At 37.0% G+C, this 25,335-nt stretch overlaps 1 protein-coding gene across 1 annotated transcript in view; it reads left to right on the top strand.

Annotated features, from left to right (window-relative positions):
• rpgrip1l (RPGRIP1-like) overlaps positions 1–25,335 on the top strand; it is a 79,706-nt gene that overhangs the window by 33,903 nt on the left and 20,468 nt on the right. Inside the window, exons 12-22 of the mRNA XM_002935372.5 lie at positions 293–343; positions 1,395–1,574; positions 2,323–2,440; positions 8,095–8,547; positions 8,639–8,790; positions 10,086–10,449; positions 10,620–10,831; positions 15,085–15,162; positions 16,693–16,770; positions 20,416–20,572; positions 21,746–21,846. Coding sequence (XP_002935418.3) covers positions 293–343; positions 1,395–1,574; positions 2,323–2,440; positions 8,095–8,547; positions 8,639–8,790; positions 10,086–10,449; positions 10,620–10,831; positions 15,085–15,162; positions 16,693–16,770; positions 20,416–20,572; positions 21,746–21,846 — 1,944 coding nt within the window. The remainder of the gene's footprint in view (positions 1–292; positions 344–1,394; positions 1,575–2,322; positions 2,441–8,094; positions 8,548–8,638; positions 8,791–10,085; positions 10,450–10,619; positions 10,832–15,084; positions 15,163–16,692; positions 16,771–20,415; positions 20,573–21,745; positions 21,847–25,335) is intronic.

The raw sequence follows: 25,335 nt of genomic DNA, 5'->3' as shown, positions 1-25,335 counted from the left end.
TTTCTTTTTGGTTATTTTTTCATCACCCACACTCATACAAAATGTATGAGAGTGGAAAAAGTCAGTTAACTCCTGTTCTATATCCTGATCTTATTCGTAAATAGCAAAAATGAACTCTTTTTCATTAAAATTCTAGCAAAATCAGTCAGTGCATCAGAATACACGACAGTTTGTATTATTTAAAACCACTCAGTAGAGGCCTATGCTTGACCAAAGATTCCCTTGTTACTAAGAATGTAAATTAGATACACTTCTGCTTATCTGATTTCATATCTATATGTTTCCACTTCAGGAGAATGATGTGGACATGGCTGAACTAAGTGAGGCTCTATTGCTAATAAAGGTAACTCTTATGCTTTGTTTTTTCTTGTGTTTTCAACTGACCTGTCAGCTGCACGATGCCTCTTACAGATGTAAAACCAGAGTGAAACTTGGTTTACTGCAAAGACATACTTAAATTCCTTTGCATTTTTTATCATTACATCAAAAGTGAATTAACGTGACAACTTCTCCCAACCAACAGAAAATACTTAACAGTATTACCTATAAAGTGCCTTATATATCTTGCACTGTAACATATTTTTGCAGGTAGACTGGAAAGTTAATCTTCCATTCTTCTGTGAATTATAGAACCCACATTTCGCCATTTTGCACTGTTGCTTGCCATGTGGAAATATTCTGTTGTAAACATTTTGATGATTTTATTTTTCTTGTGCATTTAATTATAAATTGCAAATTAATTATTGCAGTGCTTGCTGAGTAAGAAGACTTTCAGTAAGCAGGCGGTAACTGGTTGCACTCAATACCCATTCAGACAATACATTGTGCATTTGCAGAAGGCTACAGGCCCAGGTCAGGCTTGCTGTGATTAGCAAGCTCCCAAATGCACTGGATCAGGACATAGTTAGTGTCACCTGGGGGTAAACCCCAACCCCCAACTTAATGTTTTGCCAGAATGGCATTCATTATTTCCTAAGTGAAGCTTGTGAGCGTTACAGGGATAATTGCACTTTATGGCCCTTGCCTTAAATCAAGTATATATTATATATTCATTTATATGCTTCAGCTACTTGTTTAATGAGATTTGCTCATCTTTTATAAAGCTCTGTATAGTAGGCATGTGTTATTATTCTGAGTAATTGGTTGTCTTAAACACAACTAGGGCTTAATCTTGAACAATGATTGGACCTTTAGGACAGGCTAGGATATGCTAACGCTATATAATTAGTTGGAGTCTAGTACAGATTTGTTATAGATTGAATAACTTTGTGCTACAAATTCCTGAATCACACCCATGTTTTGTATTTATAACTCTTTTACTAGAGATACTTCCTGCAAGAAGTAATACATATGATTAATTTGTGTATAATGTTTACACCATTTTTTTTTTTTAGACACGAAATCAGCAAAAGAATAAGAATCTTATGTTTTTGGGTAGCATAGAAGATGATTTTAGCAAAGCTTCAGAGAAGTCAACTAAAGAGTTACTAGCAAATCATGCAGAGACAGTTCAGGAGCTGGAGAAGACCCGGAACATGCTGATTACTCAGCACAAAATCAACAAGGACTATCAGGTTTGGACAATTATAGAGACATGTGGTGTAAATAACACCCATCTATCAGAATACATGTTAGGCCTATGTGTCGTGTGTTTTGTATGATTTGTATTTCAGCACCTGAAAACACACTGAATTACTCTCCAATTACATTGGCAAATTGTGTTTGTTTTGATGCTGCATTTTTTCAACACCGATAAACATGGTTGCAAAACACAAAAGTACCCTTGAAAATTCTGAAATTCTGAAATCCTGTTTAAGCACTTGCTTATGTTATGGGCACTCAAAATGTGATTAAAGATAGGATACCACCCTATCATTTTTGTTGGCATCAGTGATTGCACATCTGAGCACACAACTGAACTTTAGTAGCTGGTGACACCAATCACTGATGCCAACAAAAATGATAGGGTAGTATCCTATATTTAATCACATCTTGAGTGCCCTGCACTCTTTGAGCAATGTGGAAGCAGACAGCTGCAGAGTGTGCACTAGTTAAATATCAAAAACATATATGAAGCATGAAGAGTTTCATATTATCTATGTTTTAACATGTCAACGGTGAAAAATATTTTGATGCAGCAGGTTAAATACCAGAAAAATTGTGTCATATGCTATTGCTCTTTAAAGTTTTGCAATAGAATGTCAAGTCATAATGTACATAGTAGAAACCTGTTAGATTTTTTATAGTGAAATTGTATCCAGTTTTGAAGCAGAGAAGAACACCAGGAAAATGCATAATCTGTTAATGATGTTGCATTCTTAGACTGAGGTGGAAGTGATAACCAAGAAGGTGGAAAGTATCCAACATGATTATGAAATCAAGTTAGAGCAATACGCTCATGCCTTGGATGTTAGAGCTGCTCGAATTCGCAAACTGGAAGGTATATTTTGATGATTGTCATATAAAAATCTTTTTGTTATACACTTATTTAACATTTACTGATTAAGAGCATGAGCATAAGTTAATTTTTCTAAGTAATGTGTTACTAATTTTAATATATGTTATGGTGTATTAAATCCTCATACACAGGATAAAGAACCACTGGCAGGGGTTTGTGAACCACTCCAGTGAAGGATGGAGATAGAACAGTTGAGGTAAAAGAGGATGATCGTTATAACAAAGTTTAATAGGGGTAATCCATACTTGGAAGAACAGGGTGGCTGGTCCAAACCTATTTCACAACAACAGACTTGCCATTTTAGTTAAAGGTGTTGGAGATGACAGCTCTGAATTGGTAGGTATGTAGCAAGTTTACGTTTAGAGAATCCTAGGGGAAAGTTGATCTAGATAAGGTAGGGGAAGGAGTGTTAGAAAGGTAAGGCAGATAAGTAGGGGATTTATTTACTAGAAAGGTGTGTGGTAATATGTCACAATCCTAGCCTCATGCTAGGGTTCAGCATGTGATGGAGCAAGTGAACAGATTCTTGGAAGGGTCTGAAAATTGCCCAGCAATCATGGTTCACATCTGTACCAATTATAAAGTTAATGAAAAAGAAGTCCTTAAAAACATTAAAAGAGGGGTTACTTATGTTACATGTTACATTAGGGAGGCAAGGGGAACTAATGGAGATCAATACGTAGCTAAGTGATTGTTGTAATAAGGAGGGTTTGTGTCTTAAGAGAACCGGTCTGCTGTTTTGGGTGGGAGGATGGGTGTAACCCAGTGAGGGTGCATTAAAAATTCTGTGGAAGATACATTAGATAAAGATATAAGCCTAGTAGGGGAACTTGAGCTGGTTAGGAATATCTTACATGACAGGGAGATCCAGAAGTTTATAGCCACAATATAAAAACTCATACCGTTATGAAATGTATGTGTACTAATACAAGAAACTTGGCAGGTAGAATAGGAAAGCTGGAGGTAATACCACTGGATAAAAAAACATATTGTAATTTCTGAAATATGGCTGAAGTCACACAACTAGGTAGTAAATGTAGAGGACTATTCCTTGTTTCAGTGGCATGGGGAAATAGAAAAGGAGGAGGGATATGTCTGTATATAAAGCATGTTTATAAGGAAAAAGTTATAAAGGCAAATGTATAGACTGAAACCTGATGGACTGAAATTTTCACAGGTTTTAAGACTCCTAATTGTAGAAGTATGCTACAGACCTCCTTATGTAAGTAAGATGAAGAGACTGCAAGTTTGGAGCAAATCTTAATAATGGGGAATTTCAGTTACCCAGATATTTATTGGAACAATAATACTGCCAGCACCATAGCTGCATTAATAAATGGGGAAAGCAGCATTTGTCCTTGGCCCACCTATTACATTTCTGTACAATATATTTGGTTCCATTGGGGCACTAGTTTGCAATTTCTAAACAAATTTGTTTAGCATCAGCCAATGACAGGCCAAACATCCCAACTCTTACTCTCTCTATGCTGTTCACAAGAAAACTTTTGGCATTTCAGCTTAACTGGTCACCTCTAAAGGGAAAACTGAACATACCATGCCACCCTTACTAAGCTTATGATGTACATTGTTCTTGCTTTCATCCAGATTGGTCAGTTTAGGGAAAGAGAATAACCAGATTTCATGCTGGATCCCCCTCACCTGCCTCACTTCTGATTTCAGTCCCCTTTCTACTGGTAGTCTCAGTCTAAGGACAGACTACGTCAGGTGTGTTTGCAAGCATGTATAAAAACTAGGGAATAAAACACCAATACTCCAAAATATGTAAGAAATAATACTTTATCTAGTCAATACAAAGAAAGTATATACCATATTTATATAGACTATAACTCAACTGCATGTTTATATGCCTGTGGCTGTAAGTCTGTGCACATGCATATGTAAAACTTTAAACAGATGTGGATGTGCCATTATATGTGTGTGTCACACTCCACCAGAACCAGTGTAAATAACCAATGTTGTTTTTACGTAAAGTAGCAACACTGCTCCTGAGGTGGTGCCAGCAGTGGTGGGTTGTAGCAAGTGTTTGATGAGGGGTGGCCTGGCCTAGGGGGCACAAAGATTTTAAATGTGACAGCTGTCCAGTTAAAAGTGCAGTTAGCTAAGTACAATTTCAAGTGCATTTGCCGTGGTTTTTTTCTGCAATGCACCATTTTTCCCCCAGAATTTTGGCATCATTGTAGATACAAACGTGCAATTCCCTTGGCACATTTTCACTGCATCTACTGCAGTTGCTTCCAGTTTGCCAAAATAGACACAACTGCATTTTGTTGCAAATGGCCATGGCCATGGTGCAGCAGCTCCTGATTCAGAACAAAAGGCAGGAAGGACTTAACAGCACTAAGTACAACAATTTAAAGCTCAAGGAGTGCATTTTGACTTTCAATGAAAGTGGGGAGAATCGCAATTTGCCCACTGCCCTTATGGATATAAATGGGCCCTTATTTGTAAATGTGATTGATACTTCATTAAAGACATGTGACAAAGAAAAACAACTTTGTTTTAGCATAGTCATATTCCAGTTTTGGGGGGGGGGGGGTTTACCCTGCAACATACACATTCTTGTGTCTTTGACATACGTTTAAAATATAATTAAACAAAGAAGAGTATTTTAAACTCGCCGAGGCATATACATGTAATTATTGCATTTTGCCATGTTCATAATGAATTTAAACACATGTAAGAGCCCTTAGGGGGCTGCCAGAGAGCAGAGTGGGGCTATTGGTCTGTGGAATCAGGAGTTCCTAGGAGTATATTATGAGTGTGAGCTGAAAGACAAGAAACCACAAATCATGATTAATTATAATAATAGTTATAATTTGTGGGTGGAGAGTGTGACTTTTTTAAATTATGGTAACAATATGGTTATAACACATACAGAAAAGGCAAATGTGCTAAATCAGGTCTTTTCTTCAGTGTGTACAATAAAGGAGCCAGATTCCCAAGACCCACCCAATAGCTTCACTGTTTGCTCATCTCTGTCTAGTCAGTGGTTGATGCAGGACATGGTACCTAAAGGTTTACTCAAAATTAATGTGAAGAAGGCACCAGGTCCAGATGGAATATACCCTCAGGTACCTCAGTTCAGTAGTTCAGTTTTAGCCAAGCCTCTATTTCTGATTTTCTCAAACTGTGAGAGCTGTGAAGTTGTGGAATTATCTCCCTGAATCAGCTTTACTGGCAAATACATTAGATAGTTTCAAGAAGGAGTTGGATGGCTTTTTAGCAAGGGAGGAAATACAGGGTTATGGGAGATAGCTCATAGTACAGGTAGATCCAGGGATTGGTCCAATTGCCATCAAGTCAGGAAGTATTTTCCCCCTCTGTGGCAAATTAGAGAGATTTCAGATGGATTTGTTTTTTTTACCAAGTAGCAGTTAGGAAAGTTAATCCCCTTGCAACTACTATCAGTTACCATCAAAGTACCATACAATTCATTGGTCAGAGAACTCCCAGACATTATATAATAATATTATTATTGTTATAATTTACATAGCACCAGTGCTTTGCAGAGTTAGGGATATAAACACAAGACATAACAAATTTATACCTACAAACAATGACATTTTACTGAAGCAGGTACAGATTGTAGAGCATAGTATTAGAAGATATATACCCCCCTTTTCATACCCCTTTCAACATTAGTTCAGTGACTTGGGCATGCGCTGAACAAACTTTTTGACTATTGTTTCAATTACTTGCACTTAACAGGGCAAAATCTGAAAATAAAAGTCACAAATGACTTTAGGTCCCAACAAACAATATCAAAACTAATCTGCAGTCTACCATTTTTACCTTTCTCTTAGGGACAGGAAGAAGAATTTGACTTTGCTTTCATTTTGTGATTTTGCTGTATTTAGTGCATGTTTAGTCATATAATGTTATATTTACTTCTTATAATGCAGGCTGGAACTCACTTTTGGTGAGCTTACTTTAATAGTAAAGGAGAATCACCTGCTTGAATTTGTGTGCAATAAAATAAGGTTTTAGTAATTTTGTGAATACCATGGAATTGTTATTTTCAGTAACAGAGACATGGAAAATATAGACTATGTTGTTTTTAACGTAACCCATCTATGTCATTTGGATATAATCAATTCTTAAATGAAATGTCAACCCCCCCCAAATTTTTTTTGCCTAATTAAAGACATAAAAACATAATTCTAAGCAACTTTGCAATGTACATTCATTATAAATTTGGAATAGTAATCTGTATATCTTATTGCTATTAAAAGTAGTTTGTTTGTCCTTTACTGTTCTTTGCCTGGTGGCTCTGACTTTTGAAACAATGTAACACAAGCCAGCAGATTGACAGACCTGTCTTACTGCAGCAGACTAGCTTTTGCAACATAGTTTAAAAAGTCATAACCAGGAGTTAAGCCAATGGGAAGGTAGCAAGATAGAAGCTCCCAATGGATATCAGAATAGCACTCAATAGTAAGACATCCAAGTCCAGCTTGGGGCTCCTCCAGTTACATGGGAGGAGGAGAAACAATAGTTTACATGAAAGCAGTTGTAATGTGTAGCTCTGGCTCCTTTTGAAAGCTCAGACTCAGGCACAATGCACTAAGATGGTGCCTACACACCAATATTACAACTAAAAATAATACCTTTGTTGGTTCAAGAACAGAATTTTAAATAATAGAGTGAACTATTTGCTATGTAAAGAGTGTAATTGAGAAATAAAAAGTGCACCATACAAATCATGACAGAATCCCTTCAAAGATAACCTGAGGCAGAGGAGCTTTTAGTATTTTAGCACCTTCTGATTTCTATTTGATTTAGTGTCATTAGTCCTAGCAAGTAGGCATTCATTTGATTAATGTTGAGGAACAGAAGGCTTGATATGAAATATAAGTAACGAAATTTAAATCTTGTCTTGTTATCAGTCTGCTTTGCAGTTGCTGGCTCAACTTGCAACTCAATAACATCAAATGCAAAAATTGCTTCTACCTAAGTCATATTCTAAGATCATTTTTGTAAACTTCCCATGTGAAGCTGGCCATACATATGAAGATCTGCTCTTTAAGCAAAGGTGCCAAATGAGCAGATCTTGCACTGATATGTCAGCCTTGATGTGGGAAATATTGGGCTGATTCAGTCATTTGGCCTTTGTGACAAGGATTGGACCGTAATTGCTGATATGCAGGCAGTTGGATCGAAAATCAAACCTGCACTATCGACATCTGGCTGAGTTTTGTCCAGGTATCAGTTGGGTTTGCCCACGGGAGGGACCCATACATAGATTGATTTGGCAGCTTATCTGTCTAAGGGTGAAGACACATGGAGCAATTAGCTGCCAGGACTTTTAATTAACTTAAACACGGCGACTAATTGTGGTGTCTTTCCACCCATACAGTACAATTGCGTCACCGCAGCAAATTATGTGCCCAATTAGTCACCGCGACTTTTCAAAAAGTCACGTAGACTAATCGCCCCGTGTGTCTTCGCCCTAAAGGGGCCAAATCGCAGCTTAAATCTGCCTGTGTATGGCCACCTTAAGTCCGTTAAACAAAATTGCTAAAATTTCTGATTAAAAAATGCATTTGCCTCTCAAGTCTACCTTTATTGTATATTTATTGACATCTTTATACAGTTGTATTTGTCTGTTTTTTCAGCCCAGCTGAAGGACATTGCTTATGGCACAAAACAATACAAACTTACTACTGACATTACACAGGATGATGAAGTAGATGAGTTTGATGAGACTGTGCACCTTGAACGGGGTGAGAATATGTTAGAGATTCATATCTCCAAAATAGCATTTTCTCCAACTGCAATAGAAACTTTTGGTGACCAGGAACCTGCTACCTTTTGCACATATGCTTTCTATGACTTTGAGCTCCAAACAACACCTGTGGTGCGAGGTCTTCGACCTGTCTATGATTTCACTTCTCAATATCGGATACGAGTAGATGACCTTTTCCTGCAATACATCCAGAAAAGCACAGCATCACTGGAAGTACATATTGCTTTGGGCACTGACTACAAAACTGTGGCATTGTGTCAGCTGAGGTTCCATGAAATCCTTGAAAAGAGTGGCCGTATATTTTCAACATCAATGTTGGTTGGTCAGTAGTAAATTTATTTACATTCTAAATGCCTTCACAATAGAAGAAGCCTCTAGAATGCAGTTAACAGATCTAATGCTTGTAATTTTAGGTGTTCAAGGTGACACTGAAAGTTATGGAACAGTAGATTATTGGTTCCGGTTGTGTGTACCCATGGAGCAAGCAATACGCCTCTATCAGGAGAGAGCCAAGGCCCTGGGCTTTATCACATCTAATGTTAGAGAACCAAAAGGAAACAATCAGGTAAATATTTTATTTGTACAGTTTACCCCTAAAAATATCTGTGCACTAGTGATTTTTTTCTGAATTTAGCAATTTGATTTGCCCTCTGATCCTGTTGTAACTCTTGCTGGTACTTTATAAATAAAAGATGATTATTCCGTTTTACTGGTTATATTAGGCTTAAGTATTTACAGAGAAAAATCTGAAATATACTAATATAATGAAAATCACTATTAACTCTTTACTACACTTCTGTAAAATGATTTTAGTTAAATGGCTAGTTCACTTTTTCAGTTTTGTTCTTCAAGACTCCTGCTCTAAATAGGTTTGCTTAATTAAGAAATGTAGATCTTCAGAAATACTGAGTACCATTGCGTGTTTGTCTTGTTGTTTGCATTGACAGTGCCAATGAATTTCAAATGACAATAATGCAACATATTAATATGCACAAAAATTCATATGTATATGGTCAAGCACGTACTGCAGTTTGTCCAAACTCGTACAGGACATTTTTTTTTAACATTTAACAATCTTATAGACTATGTTGTGTGATATAAACATTTTAATAACATTATTGATCCATAACATGTGGTTAAAGAAGAACTAAACCCTAAACAATATTATGGATAGAAATTACATATTTCATAGGCTAAACTACTGCACCAGTCTAAAGTTCCAGAATCTATATAACAGTAACGATCAAGTTCTGCACAGGGGGTCACCAGCTTTTGTTGAGTGTATCATTGACACTTACATGCTTAAAGCAGTCTGAGCAGCTGTTGAGAAGCTAAACTTAGGGACCATCGCAAATCATCGAAACGATGATTATTGATATATATACGGTAATTTAGTATTCAATTATTATTCATTTATTATTATTATCTGAGCTGCCGTGTAATGAGAGTTTGATTTTATAACTAATCAGGTTTATATTGTGACTTTTCATTTTCTCTATATGCATTTTGTTGTGAGATTTTGGGGAGTTACTATGGGGGCATCTACAGAGGCACAGATATTTACTACTATAGGGCTATGTTTGCCTTAGCCTACATCTTTGTTAGGCTTTAGCCCTGTAGGATAATCATCCCATTGTGTGTTGGAACATACTGGAATACAAGGGGACAAACCTTTGTAAATCAAATGTGTTTTTATAAAGCTAAAAGTTATTTTTATGTTTGTCAGGACCGTTAGAGTGAGCTCTATGTATAAGTTACTTTCATTTATGGTGGTTGAATACTTTAATTGTACTTCATATTTCATTATATTGTATTTTAAATATATTTTTTCTGTTTTGTCTTTTATTGCGGCTTCCTTAGTCAATCATTATTACAGAGCCTCACCTCTATACTTCAGCAGATGACAACCTTAATAAGTTATACATCACCATAAAAAGCTGTAGCAACCTGAAGTCAAGATCGAGTCCACAAGAACCAAGTGCCTATGTTGGCTACACTTTTTTCAGCTTTGCCGACCACTTCACATCTATCATACAGAACAGCGATAGCCCACAATTTGAAGACTGCATGTGCTTCCCAGTGCCAATGTCTTCTAGCCTAGACCAGTATCTGAAATCTGAAGTCCTTGTGTTTTTTGTCTTTGATGACAATGACTCAATTAATAAATATATTGGAAAAGCCCAGGTGCCACTACTTTCCCTTGCTCAAGACAGGTGCATCTCAGGTAGGACTTCTCAAAAGCTCAGTCAACAAAAAAAAGATGTATTAGCTAATTTGTGTACCATTGTTAATGCACTTTGTAGCATGGTTGTTCTTAAAATTGTTTTTTGAATCCCATATTAGTCTGTGGGAGATTAACATGTGCTGCTAATTGACTTCTTCAACTTTTTTCAGGAACGTTTGAGCTGACAGATAAAAATGGCCATTCCACAGGTACAATAAAAGTGACACTTAAGTGGAATGCTACTTATCTTCCTCCAAAGACGTCCATCTTAACAGGCTTGGTGGTGGATGAAATGGCAAAAGAAAAAACTATCCCAGTCCGTTTGCTCAAAGAGGAGGAATTACAAATTCCTCAACAACAAGCATCACTTCCAGATTCTGTAGTAAGTACTGACTGGCACTGAATCTTAAAAGGAGAAGGAAATTCATTTTGGCATTTTACTGCCAATAGATGTGCCACATTACTGCCACCTAGAACAATATATTTATTCTGCAGAAACCATTGTACTCATACCTGAGTAAACGGCTTTAGAAACTTTCTCCGTTTGCTTAAGATAGCAGCTGCCATTGTAGGTAGCTTCCTGCCTGCTGTCTAGCCATAGTTCAGATCACACATTCCTATGGGAGGGGGGAGGGAGTTCTTATCATTCTGGTGGGAGGGGGGAGCAGAAGAGAGGAGAGAACTGTGCAGACTCTGGCCATGGGAATTAAGGATGCGTCTGAGAGATGAAGTCAGACACTGGAACAAGTTTACAAAAAAAGAGACAAGAAATCCTGTGTTTCTTTTGATAGAGGACTCAGTGCAGCATTACTGTGCTTATGGCTGTATTTACATAGACCTTTCTGATAAAGCTTACTTAGTTTTTACCTTTCCGTCTCCTTTAAGAAATTCTTTTTATTCTAATAGAAAGAACTCAAAACACAGTCACAAACTAGAAGCAGATAGAGAGATGGTAGGGAATTTTTGCAAGCCCATATTTCAACTATACCTAAACCGGAAAAGGCACTAGACATATGTCAGAACTTTAGGCCCATAGCTTTACTAAACACTGATTTAAAACTTCTAGCACAAAGACACAGTTTTGCGCTCATTGATAAATAGAGACCAGGTTGGATTCATGCCTGGACATCAGGCTCCAGACAATACTAGAAAATTTCATATCCCTCATATACATACATACATACATCATAAAACAGCAAAAATGTGCAGCCTTGCAGTTGTCTTTAGACAAGGAAAAGGCTTTTGACAGGATTCAGTGGGGATAAATGGCGCAAACCCTCAAGAAATTTAAATTAGGGACCAAATTCATTAAAGCAGTATTAACTCTATACTCACCGTCAACTCAGCCAAGGTTAATGCATCAGGGATCCTGTTGAATACCTTCTACATTACAAATGGAACTAGACAGGGTTGCCCCTTATCTCCACTTATCTTTGCTCTTATGGCTGAACCATTAGCCTGTGCAAATTACAGGAATACCAAATCAAGTTGGCCCTCAGACCATAGGATTTTTTGCAGATGACAATACTTTCACTTAGTAACCCTCACATATAAGTTCCCAACATGATTGAGTTGGAGCATTTTTATCAAACTTCTTGGTGTAAAATAAATTCAAGTAAAATATGAGCCTTACTTACAAATGGAGGTCTCAGGGTACTTAATCTTTAATATTACTATAGAGCTGCACTACTTAACACAGCAGTTACAATACATAGTATATCTAAAAAAATGGGTAGACATTGGAACAGGTGTTCTTCCAAATACAACTCTTCTCCAATTACTATGGCTTTCAAAGACAAAAAGGCCTCGGACACCACAAATACTTCCAGTGACTAAAACTACACTTACAAATTGGGACAATTTGAACAAAAAGGAAGAGCTTGGAAAATTTCCTTCCTGAATGACACCAATTGCCTGTATAGCACAGTTGATTAAAGGCTCCCCGCTGCAAAATTGGACTGATAGTGGCATTATTAAAATATGAGATCTGTACTGAATCAACACCTACAGGACATTCCCAGAAGTTCAGGGGAAATTTCAAATCTCAGATAAAGGACATTTTACTAATATGCAACTCATGCATTTTTTAAGCAAACACATACCATAATACAAAACATTGCAGCAAAAAACTAAAGTGGAACAATAATGTAGCTTGGAAGGAAGGATAAAAGGTAAAAGGGTACCGCTTTTTACTTACAATGCCGCAGAACTACAAACACCCATATATGATAAAATGGGAACAGGACTTACAAATAACGCTTGCTTAGGAGCACAGACAGTCAGTACATATCATATGTACAGTAAGGTGTTTCCAAAACATTTCAGAAGGACACAGTGCCCATATTTAGCAACACAAGATTTGGCCTGCAGGCTGTCCCATTAGGTCAGTGCTGCTTTTAGAATAATGAAATATACCTGAGTAAACGCATGTGCAATCAGTTTCTACTGTGATGTAAAGAGTTATTGTCAGCAAATGGAACTCACAGAGTGTTATTTTGGAGGATATTGCCACATATGTCCTACACATTGTTCTTTCTTTACTTTCAATTCTAAACGAGCATATCCTCATGTTTTTGCAGCATTCAGCAAAAATATTTTTTAAATATACTGTTGGCAGGAAACTGATAATCCAGGACACATGCCCAGAAACAGATTTATCTCATTGCTCCAAGATGCAGTGAAATAACCAGACTAGATCAGCACTCTGAAATAAATGAAAATGTGGAAAACAGAATAGTTAGATTTAGAGTATGGATGCACCAAATCCACTTTTTTGGATTCAGCCGAACCCCTGAATCATTTGTAAAGGATTACAACGAATCCTAACTGGGTTTTGGAAGGGCTAAATCTCAGTGTTGAAATCCTGCTGAGAAAGACCGAATCTTGGATTCCGGGCATCCCTAATTTAGGGCAAAGTGATAGTATACCTTACAAATCATGAGGGATATTATTTTTTAAAGGAGACATTAATGCTTCAGACAAATTAAAGAAAATATTTAAAGTACAACTTTTGACATTTTGTGGCTTTTCTAACTGTCAGAAGAATGGAGCTCTTTCCATCCTGTACAGCAGGATTTTATGTGTCTCTCTGTCAGATGGATTGGGTACTCCTGATCTAACTTGAAGCTGGTATTTGTACTAAATAATCATAAAACCCTTAAGGGAAGAATGTGGTATTCACTGAGTGGTTTCTTATGGAAGGCTCTTGCTTATCCATACTAACTTTAAGGCAGCTTGGTACTGCAGTTAGTCATGAGAGATTATGTCCCCTTTAAAATTTTCGTAGATGGCTTGCTTGTCTACACCTATGGGACAATCATATGGGTTGTGAAAAGTGTGCAAAACATGTCAAGTAAGGTATTGGCATTGCAAACAAGAAGATCAGTGTTTTTCCAGAGAGGAAATGCAAAGGCCAAAAAATATTATGTAAGTTACCTTGGAACACACAGCAATGACTGCTAGAGTTTGATTTCAAAGAGGCACTTGGTAGATGACACCTGAGGGTCATGACAATAGAAGGAAAATGGTGGCGTCTAAGGTTCCTATGGCAGTAATGTGGGGGTGGCAAAGGATCTTGAGCATTAGCCAGAGGCTCAAGTCCTGGAAAAAAATATGGCAAGCAAGTTACATGTCTGAAGTGAGCATTCTGCGCCTTCTAATCATCTGTATGTGCAACCAATACAAGTTTTCCAAGTTTAGAAGATTCTTTTTTATGCTAGTGTGTGGCTGGACTATTAAGGGCAAAGAAGTAGAAATGCACCCTGGAAATAAATACAAGGCCGACTTACAACTGAGCAACACTTTGGTGTCAGTAGGGCCTCTTAATATTTGAATTCAGTGACATCACAATTCACAGGGTTACAACGGCACCCATGTGGACACACAGGGGTCACTGGGCCAGATCAAGACACATTACATGTATTTTGTTTAACATAAAAAATATTACAGACTTTAAGTTTGAATTTTCCAGTGTTGAATTGCACATACTCATTTTCACTTTTGCACTGAAAGAGATAAATACAATATAAAAAGATCAGGACATAAACAAAAAATGTGAAAGCAATAACGGGAAGGCTGGAAAAAAGACAGAAATCAAAGTAGGGTAGTATTTTAAAGCCATAATTTTCATTCAACAAATAGGTAACTAAATATATAGCATTATTCATGATTTGATTCTACTTTCCCATAGGTACATAGTAAAGTTGGGTTGAAAAAAAAGTCCATCAAAATGTCCATCCAAATGTACCTGGTTTACACAGTAGACTTACTACATGTTTACTTAACAGTACATATACGGGACCCTTTTATACCTATTGGGTATTTAAATAATTTCTAACCCTCACGCGTGGTGGATATTGACACAAAAGCGGAAAAAGCCAGTGCATGAAGCATCTGAGGGTTTAAATTAGCCACCACCATGTCATAATTGAGACTTTGCTGTTGCTGTTTCAAATGCCCTTCCTTAAGTAGTACAATTCTTGTTCTGTATGCCCCTGTTAAAGGCTGTGGTTGTCTTTTTGTTCTAATCAATTCATGTATAGTAATTTTTTATTTTTACTGAATATATAGTTCAATTTACGTTTACATAAACAGAGGGACTTTTATGAAGTAGTATTGATTTTGCTGTCTTTATAGGTACCCAAGCCAAAACCAAGGCAAAAAGGCATTGCAGACAAAAAAGTTTCATTTGTTGATACCAATTCAGAAAGCCTGGTAAGTTGCGATTGAATTAAGTAATGTTGTTGCAATTGAAAATATTCAGTCGTATGAAAAAAGTACACCCACAGCAGCAAAATAGGTGAGGGCTTGGTGCACTGGTGTTGGACTTCTTTTCACTCCTCCAACGTTGCAGGTGTAGCCTTTAGTCAGGGCCACCCTGTAGCTAATAACAACCACACAGAAATAGAAAAAACATCTATGTAGTGTTCATTCAGCTATAGTTCCATAAAATGTTTTGGCTTCAAATAAGTTTTTCAAATCTCACTCTAAATGACCTTAAAACTGGTCAGGTATATATAGCAGAGCAAATAGGACCTAACTCACCATCAGTTCTTCCCCCCCACAAGTCCCATAGATCTGTGACTTAGATTTTTTGTGTTTTAAGAAGGCTTGTCACATTGATGACTGAAGTTTATGAATTAATTTATTTTTGGTAAGTGCATGTCTGTTCCAGAAACGTATTCCTGCAGTTTTTGAAATGTGAGCCAAAGCTATCCAGATATATTACATTGCTATTAACAATGGAATATATGCATCAGAGGAAAGCAGACAATGAAGGCATACAAAAATAATTCCTTGCTGTGGTAATGTCTTCAATCCTATTTTTGAAATAAAACTTAGGACATCAGCACTGCAAAGTACAAATATTTCCCACTGCACTACAATGCTGCCCAAATGCATCATAAATGTAAATATAACCAACTGAGATTTTAAAAAGTGTGTGCCTGTATACATTTGTTTAACCCCTTGGGAGGTTGATACATCCAATAACTTTCAATTATTAAGAGTTTCTTCCTTCAGATGTTATATCCATCTAACCATTGACCTTTAGGCTAACTGGGATCCCCTTAGTTCAAATCAAGCAATAAATTATGTGTTTTACTGGCACTAAAGCAAGCCCATATGGCCTGAAGAATGTGGGCTTCAAGTTGACTAAAAGCATACATTTCTACTTTACAGGACAGCTTGAAATATGCGGTGATAGTGTCATACACATTCCATTATTGTCACCACATCCACTATTACTTCACTTCAATTGCCTCAGTTTGTTCCACCTACATGGCACCCTGAGGGAGTAGAAGGCACTATGAGGTATATGACTCTAGAAGGGCATCTTTTGATCTGCCCTGTAGAGTGGAAATGTATGATTTCAGTCCACTCGTAGTCTTAGGTCTCCTGGTCATACAGTTTTGAATTGGTGCCAGTGGACTCAAAACAGGTTCTCTTTTTTCTGTTTTGGAGGCATAAAGGCCATGTATACTGCCAAAACAGAGCCTCCTGTAGTCTGCCAGTCCATATTGGGCTACCATATAACCAATCATAGCCCTTATTGGGCATTTTTTCCATGCTTGTGTTGCTCACCAACTTTTTGTTATAGTTAAATGTTGCTCACAGTTAAAAATGGTTGGGGGCCCTGTTCTATATTGTTACTATTATCTGTACTTTTATCCATCTTAATTTATTTTAAATATACTTTCAAGTACAAATGAATGACTGTTGGCACTATTAAATGTTTGGTTTCAGAATCTTATTGACCAGACAGTTCAGGAAGAAAGCTCAAGAAGTCAGAAAAGCCATATCAATATCCTAAATATTTCAGAGGTACGTACTATGTATATGTGCACAAATAGGATCAGTGATACAGTTCTAGACATTTATTTCTGCACACGTTGGTGTTGCTGGATAATTACACTTTAAAAAAAAAATTTTTTATGCTTTATTTTGATGGTGTTGGTTATTGTGATTAAACCAGTGCTGTGTAACCGGGGCCCTAGATCTGTGTCCGTTCCAAAAATGAAATTAGTACATACATATTTCATTTCATAAATTTCTACTACAAAAATATGCACCACTTGGTTTATGTGTGGTAAAAGTGTGAAATAAATAAGTAAGTTGACCCCTGAAAACCTCATATTTTCAAAAAAAATACACATCTACCGAATGTAAAATTGGTAAATATATCTATGTAGCAATTCTTATGTAATTTCTGAAAAACCCCATTCTATACCCTCATAATATACCAACATAAAACATGCTAAATAGTAACGCCACAGGCCTACTGAATAGTTTGATGCCTGGTATGTATAGATTTACTAAACTATGTGGTATACATATAGTACATAATAATAATTTTCACATCTAGCACACTGGCTGCTGCAATATAGTATGTGCCATAAGATCCCCTAAGAGTACGGACACCCTAGAAACCCATATATTTTCCAAAAGTATAGTAACATAGTAACATAGTAAGTTGGGTTGAAAAAAGACATACGTCCATCAAGTTCAACCATAATGCCTATATATAACCTTCCTAACTACTAGTTGATCCAGAGGAAGGCAAAAAACCCCATCTGAAGCCTCTCTAATTTGCCGCAGAGGGGAAAAAATTCCTTCCTGACTCCAAGATGGCAATCGGACCAGTCCCTGGATCAACTAGTACTAAGAGCTATCTCCCATAACCCTGTATTCCCTCACTTGCTAAGAATCCATCCAGCCCCTTCTTAAAGCTATATAATGTATCAGCCAGCACGACTGATTCGGGAGGGAATTCCACAACTTCACAGCTCTCACTGTAAAAAATCCTTTCCGAATATTTAAATGGAACCTCCCTTCTTCTAAACGAAGTGGGTGCCCTTGTGTCCGTTGGAAGGACCTACTGGTAAATAAAGCATTAGAAAGGTTATTATATGATCCCTTTATATATTTATACATAGTTATCATGTCACCTCTTAAGCGCCTCTTCTCCAGTGTAAACAGACCCAACTTGGCCAGTATTTCTTCATAACTGAGCCTTCCATACCCTTTACCAGCTTAGTTGCCCTTCTCTGGACCCTCTCTAACTCAATAATGTCCCGTTTGAGCACTGGAGACCAAAACTGAACAGCATATTCTAGATGGGGCCTTACCAGCGCTCTGTAAAGGGGAAGAATAACCCCCTCCTCCCGTGAATCTATACCCCTTTTAATACAGCTCAAAACCTTGTTTGCCCTTGCAGCTGCTGCCTGGCATTGCTTGCTACAGCCAAGTTTATTATCTACAAGGACTCCAAGGTCCTTCTCCATTATGGATTTGCCTAGTGCAGTCCCATTAAGGGTATACGGGGCTTGCATATTTTTACATCCCAGGTGCATGACCTTACATTTATCCACATTAAATCTCATCTGCCACTTAGCTGCCCAGATTGCCAGTTGGTCAAGATCCTGCTGCAGGGATGTCACATCCTGGATAGAATTGACTGGTCTGCAGAGTTTTGTGTCATCTGCAAACACTGATACATTACTTGTAATACCCTCCCCTAAGTCATTTATGAACAAATTAAACAAAAGTGGACCCAGTACAGAACCCTGAGGGACCCCACTGAGAACCTTACTCCAAGTAGAGAATGTGCCATTAACAACCACCCTCTGTACCCGATCCTGTAGCCAGTTTTCTATCCATGTGCAAACGACTTCACTAAGACCAGTAGACCTTAGCTTAGAAAGCAGTCGTTTGTGGGGAACGGTATCAAATGCTTTGGCAAAATCCAAATAGATTATATTTACTGCATCCCCACTGTCCAGCTTCTTGTCTTATACAATTGGACAAAAAAAATGGGTAAATACATCTTTCTTTTCCAAGCTACCAAACTATAAAGCTATACTAAACATAATGGTTTTTATGAAATTTCTGAAAATCATCACAAAGCTTGCATTTTACCCCATTATATAGCCCACATTTTGTAACGTACCAACATAAAACATTCTAAATATGAATGCCTGGGGTCTACTAAACAATTTGATGCCCAGTATGCATAGATTTCCTGAACTGTTTGTCATGCAGAGGCACCCAAATCGATATATAGCAGACAAAATTTCCATGGGCACAAAGAAGTAACAAAAAATAATGCAGAATGCAATTATATCACAAAAATTCATTTAGTCATTTAGTCAGACAGTTTGAATATTTTAGCTTAGCCGCATGAGTTTTACAGACCGGAACAAGCAAACCACACGTATGCAGAACTAAAAATGCAATAAATATGCACCAAAATCACCAAAATTGTGATATAATCTCTGAAATTCCATACAAAAGGTATTCCACAATGCGGTTAGCGAATATGCCATTCGCAATGGCACTAAAATGCATGTTATGTGCATGTGTGTGTAAGCCCCCTGATCCCCCAAAACTGTACATGTGTGTGTAAGTGTAAATGTATGTGTTTATTAGTGCAGTAAGTGTGTGTTTGTGTGTGTATTTGACACTAACCTGAAAATCCATCTAAAGGAGGAAGGCTTGCTTGTAGAATATGCACACAGCTCTGCTCAGATGCGGGTCATATGCCTGGTGCTTCCTATGGGGCCCCTGGACAATCGCGCCCCAGAGGCCACTCGATCCCTGCCTCTGCTCATTGCCTAGTTAGTTGCCCATCCAAATTCTAATTATCAGCATTTTAACTGTTCGCCTGCTCTACAAAATAAAGCCATTTGATGCAGGGCATTATCAACTGCATATGCAAATCTCAAATCCTTAATACAAAACATATATTGGTGGTTGTCATTATCTGCTATGGGTCCACTGATGTTTTCACCTTGAGCCTACGGTTAAGTGCCTATGGGCAAAAAACACATGAGGCTTTTTGGGAAGAAACTGTGGTTATTTTAGTTTTTCATGTCAGTGGGTTTAATGTGAGTTCCCTCCTGAATAACTATATAAGGTTTTCATTACTTCATCAGCACTGGATGAACAACTACTGTAAATACTAATAGCTGTGTGGAACCAGGATGGATCAGTGCTTCATTTAAGTTATATGTTAGGATTGCTCGAAAATCAGAAGCTTGTCTTCCTAGAGCAGAATTAGTAGTTAAACTAATGACCAGCAAATCCAAGGTTCAAATGCAAGAGGCAGAAGACAGATGCATGGATAATCCACGTATACTGTATATATTACACACATTTTACACACTTGAATGTTGGTGTTCCAGTGATACAAATCCTTCCTAATTAGTTTTTATGGCTGTATATCCCAATGGTTTAAAATGCACAACCATATTCAAATAAAACTGTAAATTTCAGTTTGAAAATACCAGCATTCTAAATATAAGAGTTATGCTTTTTTCATAGTGCTACCATACTTTAAACATTCCAATTTTGTCCCTTTTAAACTGAAAAAAAAAAAAAAATAACAACAAATATTGTGTTTCCTTACTAATACTTCAAGCATTATGTATTTACATAACATGTATTTACTTCTTCCTTATTTTCTTAAAGGTAGCCCAGGTTAAATTAGAAGATGATGTTCAGCATGAAAGAGCAGTAAATGAAAGTCTGGCAGAAAATGAAGAGTTATCACAACTTTCAGAAGGACAGGTTGAATCACAAAATTATGACTCCTCTGAAGATGTAACTGAAGATTTGGATGGAGAAGGTAGGACTTTCTATTAATTTATAGAATTCTGGCTTCAGGTGCAGAAATAATACAGGGGATGTGCGACGGTTGTTGTTGTTAGAAACACAGTTGGGCTAATTTACTAACAGTGGGTACTTTTGGCCTAAGTAATAACCCATGATGACCAATCATCAGTTTTACGTTTATTGTTCTACTAACTGGCTGAACAAAGCTAATCTTATTAATTGCAACATGTTTCTGGGCAGATGCAAATCTGTCCAGCTTTCTTAAATAAGTACCAATGTTCCTCTGCAAGTGACCTTGGGTAATGGTATATCTAATAATAGTCCCTAACAAAGGCAGACACAGATTTCCAAAACATGGTTTTGCCTGGCCTGTTGCCTATAAACGGGGTCCTGCCCCTTTATGAAATGTTGAATTTGAAAGTACCTTATCCAGGGATCCAACAACTTGAGAATGAAGAAATGTAATAACAATTTAGAATACATCCATAACTTTGAGATGGGGTAAGCATGAGATAGACAGTCAGTCAGTTAGAAAAAAAGAAGCCCTAGCTGTGATTGGTTTACACTCAAGAAAAGGCACTTTTTTAGGTAAGTAGTAGATCATTCTGAAGGATATACACATTGCATGTAAATGCAGTGAGGAGGTAGTATCAGGTCTACTGTCTCAGGCATTTGTTTAAGATGCTTTATGCATTTCCTGCAAGTAATAAAATACAAAGTTAACAAAAAAAGAATTTATAGACTTATTATGTGAAAGCTTGGGACCTTGGGGTTTTCTGGATAATGGATCTTTCCATAATTTCAATAACCATACCTTTAATTAATTCTGCGTACAACATTTAAACATGATATAAACACAGTAGGTTTGTTTTGTTTCCGATATGGATTCAAGCAGTTAAGTTACCTTTAAGGGCGGTATACGATGTTATATTACTACAGAGAGAAAGGAAATCATTTTTAAAATCATTTAGAGCTTTTTCGGACACCAGAATTCAGGTTTTAGAATAACAGGATAAGGAACTCCATACCTGTAGTATAAAATTGGTTCTGCATCTGGTGAACTGCCAAAGCACTTTTTCCCCCCTTTAAGGAAAACTGGCGATGGCTTCAGATGAGGGGATTTTATCTTTCTCTAGAAGAACTAAAAGTTAAGTAGGATTTAGTACAGTTTTCTCCTTTTTGTCAGATACATCCGATCACGATGGAAAACAGACAACTGATGGAAATGAATCCACAGAATCCGACAGCGATGACTGCATCATACCTGTCAGAAAAGATTTAAAACCGGTAAGTGTGGTAAAAGTTTGCTACTTATAATGTATGCTGCTACTACAAGGAGAAGTGTTTATTTGGTACTGTGAACTTAAAAAAAACCTACTTAAGAGTTAAGATGTTAAAAAAGTCTACCAGATCTAAAAACACAAAGCAATCAGATGTTTTCTTCCCTTTCATACAGCTGTCCAGCAAATGCTACCCCCTGATTATGTGTTATAGAGTATAAGAGCTGGTGCAAATTTTATAAATATTGTGAGGCTGGTTTACAGTTATAGGTAGTAAGTTATAGCTGTGCAGTTACCAGAAGCAACCAGTCAGATGTTTGCATTAATTGCCTAAGTTGTAGTGTACTGTTCCAATCAATTTGTTTTCTATTAGTAGGTGCACTTTTATTACCTTTTATTTACATTACATGATCTGATTTTTTATTATTATATTATTTTTGATAATTCTTATACTTTTTATACAATTTACAAAGTTTACAGTGCAATATAAATTTCCAAAAAGCATCCTAAAATATTATCATAAACATATATTCCAACTGTGACTACTAAATAGTAGACTGAGAGGAAGGGGAGTGGTGAAGGGGAGAATAGGGCTGGGGGGTACAATTTTGCCCTCTTTACAACTTTGTTTGCTTATAATAATTGTTTCTTTGAAAGAAAGCCAGTGGTACCAAAGTCCATATAGTTCAACCCTTCTAAGTGAACCCCAGCACACACACACAGACCAATACCAACCTATCTATGCATTCACATATATAAACTATTTATTCCAACATAAATAATAATTGTAGATTTTCGTATCACAATAGCCTTGGATATTATGCTTGTTCAAGAACCATTTTTAAAGGTATTAACAGAATCTGCCATCACAACGTCACTTGGAAGGGCATTTCACCTGTGAATAACTACCTACACTGTTTCAAATGAAAGTTCTGTTTCTCTTATCTAAAGGAGTGGCTTCTGGTGTACTGATTGTTTTTATGGGGAAAAAAAACATCTTTTATCTGTTTATAATCCCCTCTAATGTACTTGTACAGGTTAATCATGTCCGTCTGCAATTGCCTTTTTTTTCTAATAAAAACAACCCCAACCTTGACAGTCTAACCTGATTTCAATCTTCCATCGCCTTTACTAGTTTAGTTACATAGTTACATAGTTACATAGGGTTGAAAAAAGACCATTGTCCATCAAGTTCAACCCATCCGAGCAAACCCAGCACACAACCCACACTAACCAATCTATACACTCACATACACATACACGTCTTCAGATCATTAATATCCTTCTTGAGAACTAAAGCCCAAAACTGCACTGCATACTCAATATGAGGTCTTACCAGAAACCTACAAAGAGGCAAAAGTATGTTTTCATCCCTTGAGTTAATTCCCTTTTTATGCAGGACAGTACTCTGTTTGATGTAGTAGCCATAGAATGCCTGGAATTAAACTAGGAATAGGAATGTGAAATATTTGTCCAAATACCGAACCAAATCAGAATACAGAAGGTTCAAAGAGAAAAAAATGTTCACCTTCCGTGTTTATGTGAAGAAAAGTCATGTGAAGGATTCTGATTAGATTTGCCCGAATTCTGCTGAAAAAGGCTCTTGGCTGAATCCTGGATTTGGGGCATCCCTACCATTTATTTTAGTTGTACCAAAATGCATAAATTTGCTTTTTTCAACGTTAAACCTAATTTTCCTTTTTGCTGCCCTGTTTTCCAATTTTGTCAAATTTCTCTTAAAAGTGGCAGCATCCTTCATGGAACTTATAGTATTGCATAATTAGAAACATTACTATTTTAAACAAGTTATAAAGCAAAGGACCAAGGACTGACCCCTGCGGTACTCCACTAACAACACTGGTCCAATTAGAAAATGTTTCATTTACCACCACTCTTTGTACTCTATCCTTCAGCCAGTTCTCTATCTAAGTACAAATCTTATGTTCTAGGCCAATATTCCTCAATTTTATTATTAATTTTTGTACTGTACTGTATCAAATGATTTAGTAAAGTCCAAGTAGATGACTGCCATCCCAAGTAGTAGTCAAGGTTCTTGCTCACCTCCTCATAAAAGGCAATTAAATTAGTCTGACAAGATCTATTACACATAAAACTATGCTGTCACAAACTCATAGTATTGTGATCTGAAATGTATTCAAGTATCCTTATTATCCCTTCCAAAAGCTTTCCTAACACTTATTTCAGACTAACAGGCCTATTGTTTTTAGGCTGAATACAGAATCCCTTTTTGAATAGCGGCACCACATTAGCAATTTGCCAGTCTCCCAGCACCAGGCCAGACCTCAATGAATCCTGAAACAATAAGTAAAGAGGGTTGGCAGTCACACAGCTAAGCTCGTTTAGTACCCTGGGATGAATACATTTGGTTCCAGACCTTTCTTTACCTTTACATATTCAAGTATCTTTTGAATTTCCTCCTAAGTGACTCATGTGTCAGTAGTTGTATTACTAGAATTGGGTCTATTAAAAATGAAGCTTTTATTAGCTGGTTTCTCAGTTATATAGACAGATGAAAAATAGCAGAATTTCTGTTTTTTTTCCCTGTTTTTTATCAGCCGACCCCCTGTAATAATTAGGGTCCCACCCCTTCTTGCATCATTTTTTTTTTCTGTTAACATTTTTAAAAATAACTGGATTCCTTTTACTCCTTGCTGAATACCCTTTCCTATTTCTATTTTAGCTTGCCTAATAGCTTTTTCCATACTTTATAGGCTTTTTTGTACATGATGAAAGTTTCAGCTGTCTCGGGTAACTTAAATGCTTTAGTTTCATTTAGAAGGGGTGTAATACCAACCTGAGACTATTTTATATCGTTTAATTCTTGCACTCTGCAGCATCTGGAACTTTTATGGAGTTTCTTTAGCAGTTTGCCAGTCTGTTCCTTCTGGAGCTGAATATCCAGGTCTTTGGATCATGATTCAGTGTATGAAGGTATGTTGTATACGTGGATTTGGCGTAGTGACTTATATATGCAGAAAATGACAGTTCCAGTGGAATGAAGTTCCAGTGCGCATAGAATTTCAAAGAAAGTCAATGCATGGCCTAGGATAGAAGGTCCTCCCAGTCTGTGGAATGTTACATTTGAGCAAACTTGAAATGATCCATGTGTGAAAAAGGTTTAAGTGATTGGATTTTGTGTATATCAATAAAGTTTACTTTTTCTGTTAAGTGGATCAGGTGCAAGTTACCTTCAAGCAGCCAATGAAAAAGGTAGTGTTTGGTCATACCTGCAGGTAAGGCAGGATTATTTATCAGTTGCAGGAGGGAAGAAGTGTAATGAATGAGTTTATATTGTAAATGGCATTTTCCCAGATTGAGAATGTATGGGTGAGAAGTGAGTGGTCTAAAAATCTGATCCATCTGTATGGCAGTTGGGTAAGGTGACTCTTCCATGTGTCTTATCTCTTATTAGAATTTTATAGCTCCGTCTAGATTTTTTGCCTTGCCATATAAATCGTGCAATTCTAGATAGAGA

This window comes from Xenopus tropicalis, chromosome 4, assembly GCF_000004195.4.
Source record: "Xenopus tropicalis strain Nigerian chromosome 4, UCB_Xtro_10.0, whole genome shotgun sequence".
Classification (NCBI taxonomy): domain Eukaryota; kingdom Metazoa; phylum Chordata; class Amphibia; order Anura; family Pipidae; genus Xenopus; species Xenopus tropicalis.
Note: the sequence above shows the minus strand (reverse complement) of the source record. Positions and strands in the feature narration are given on the sequence as shown.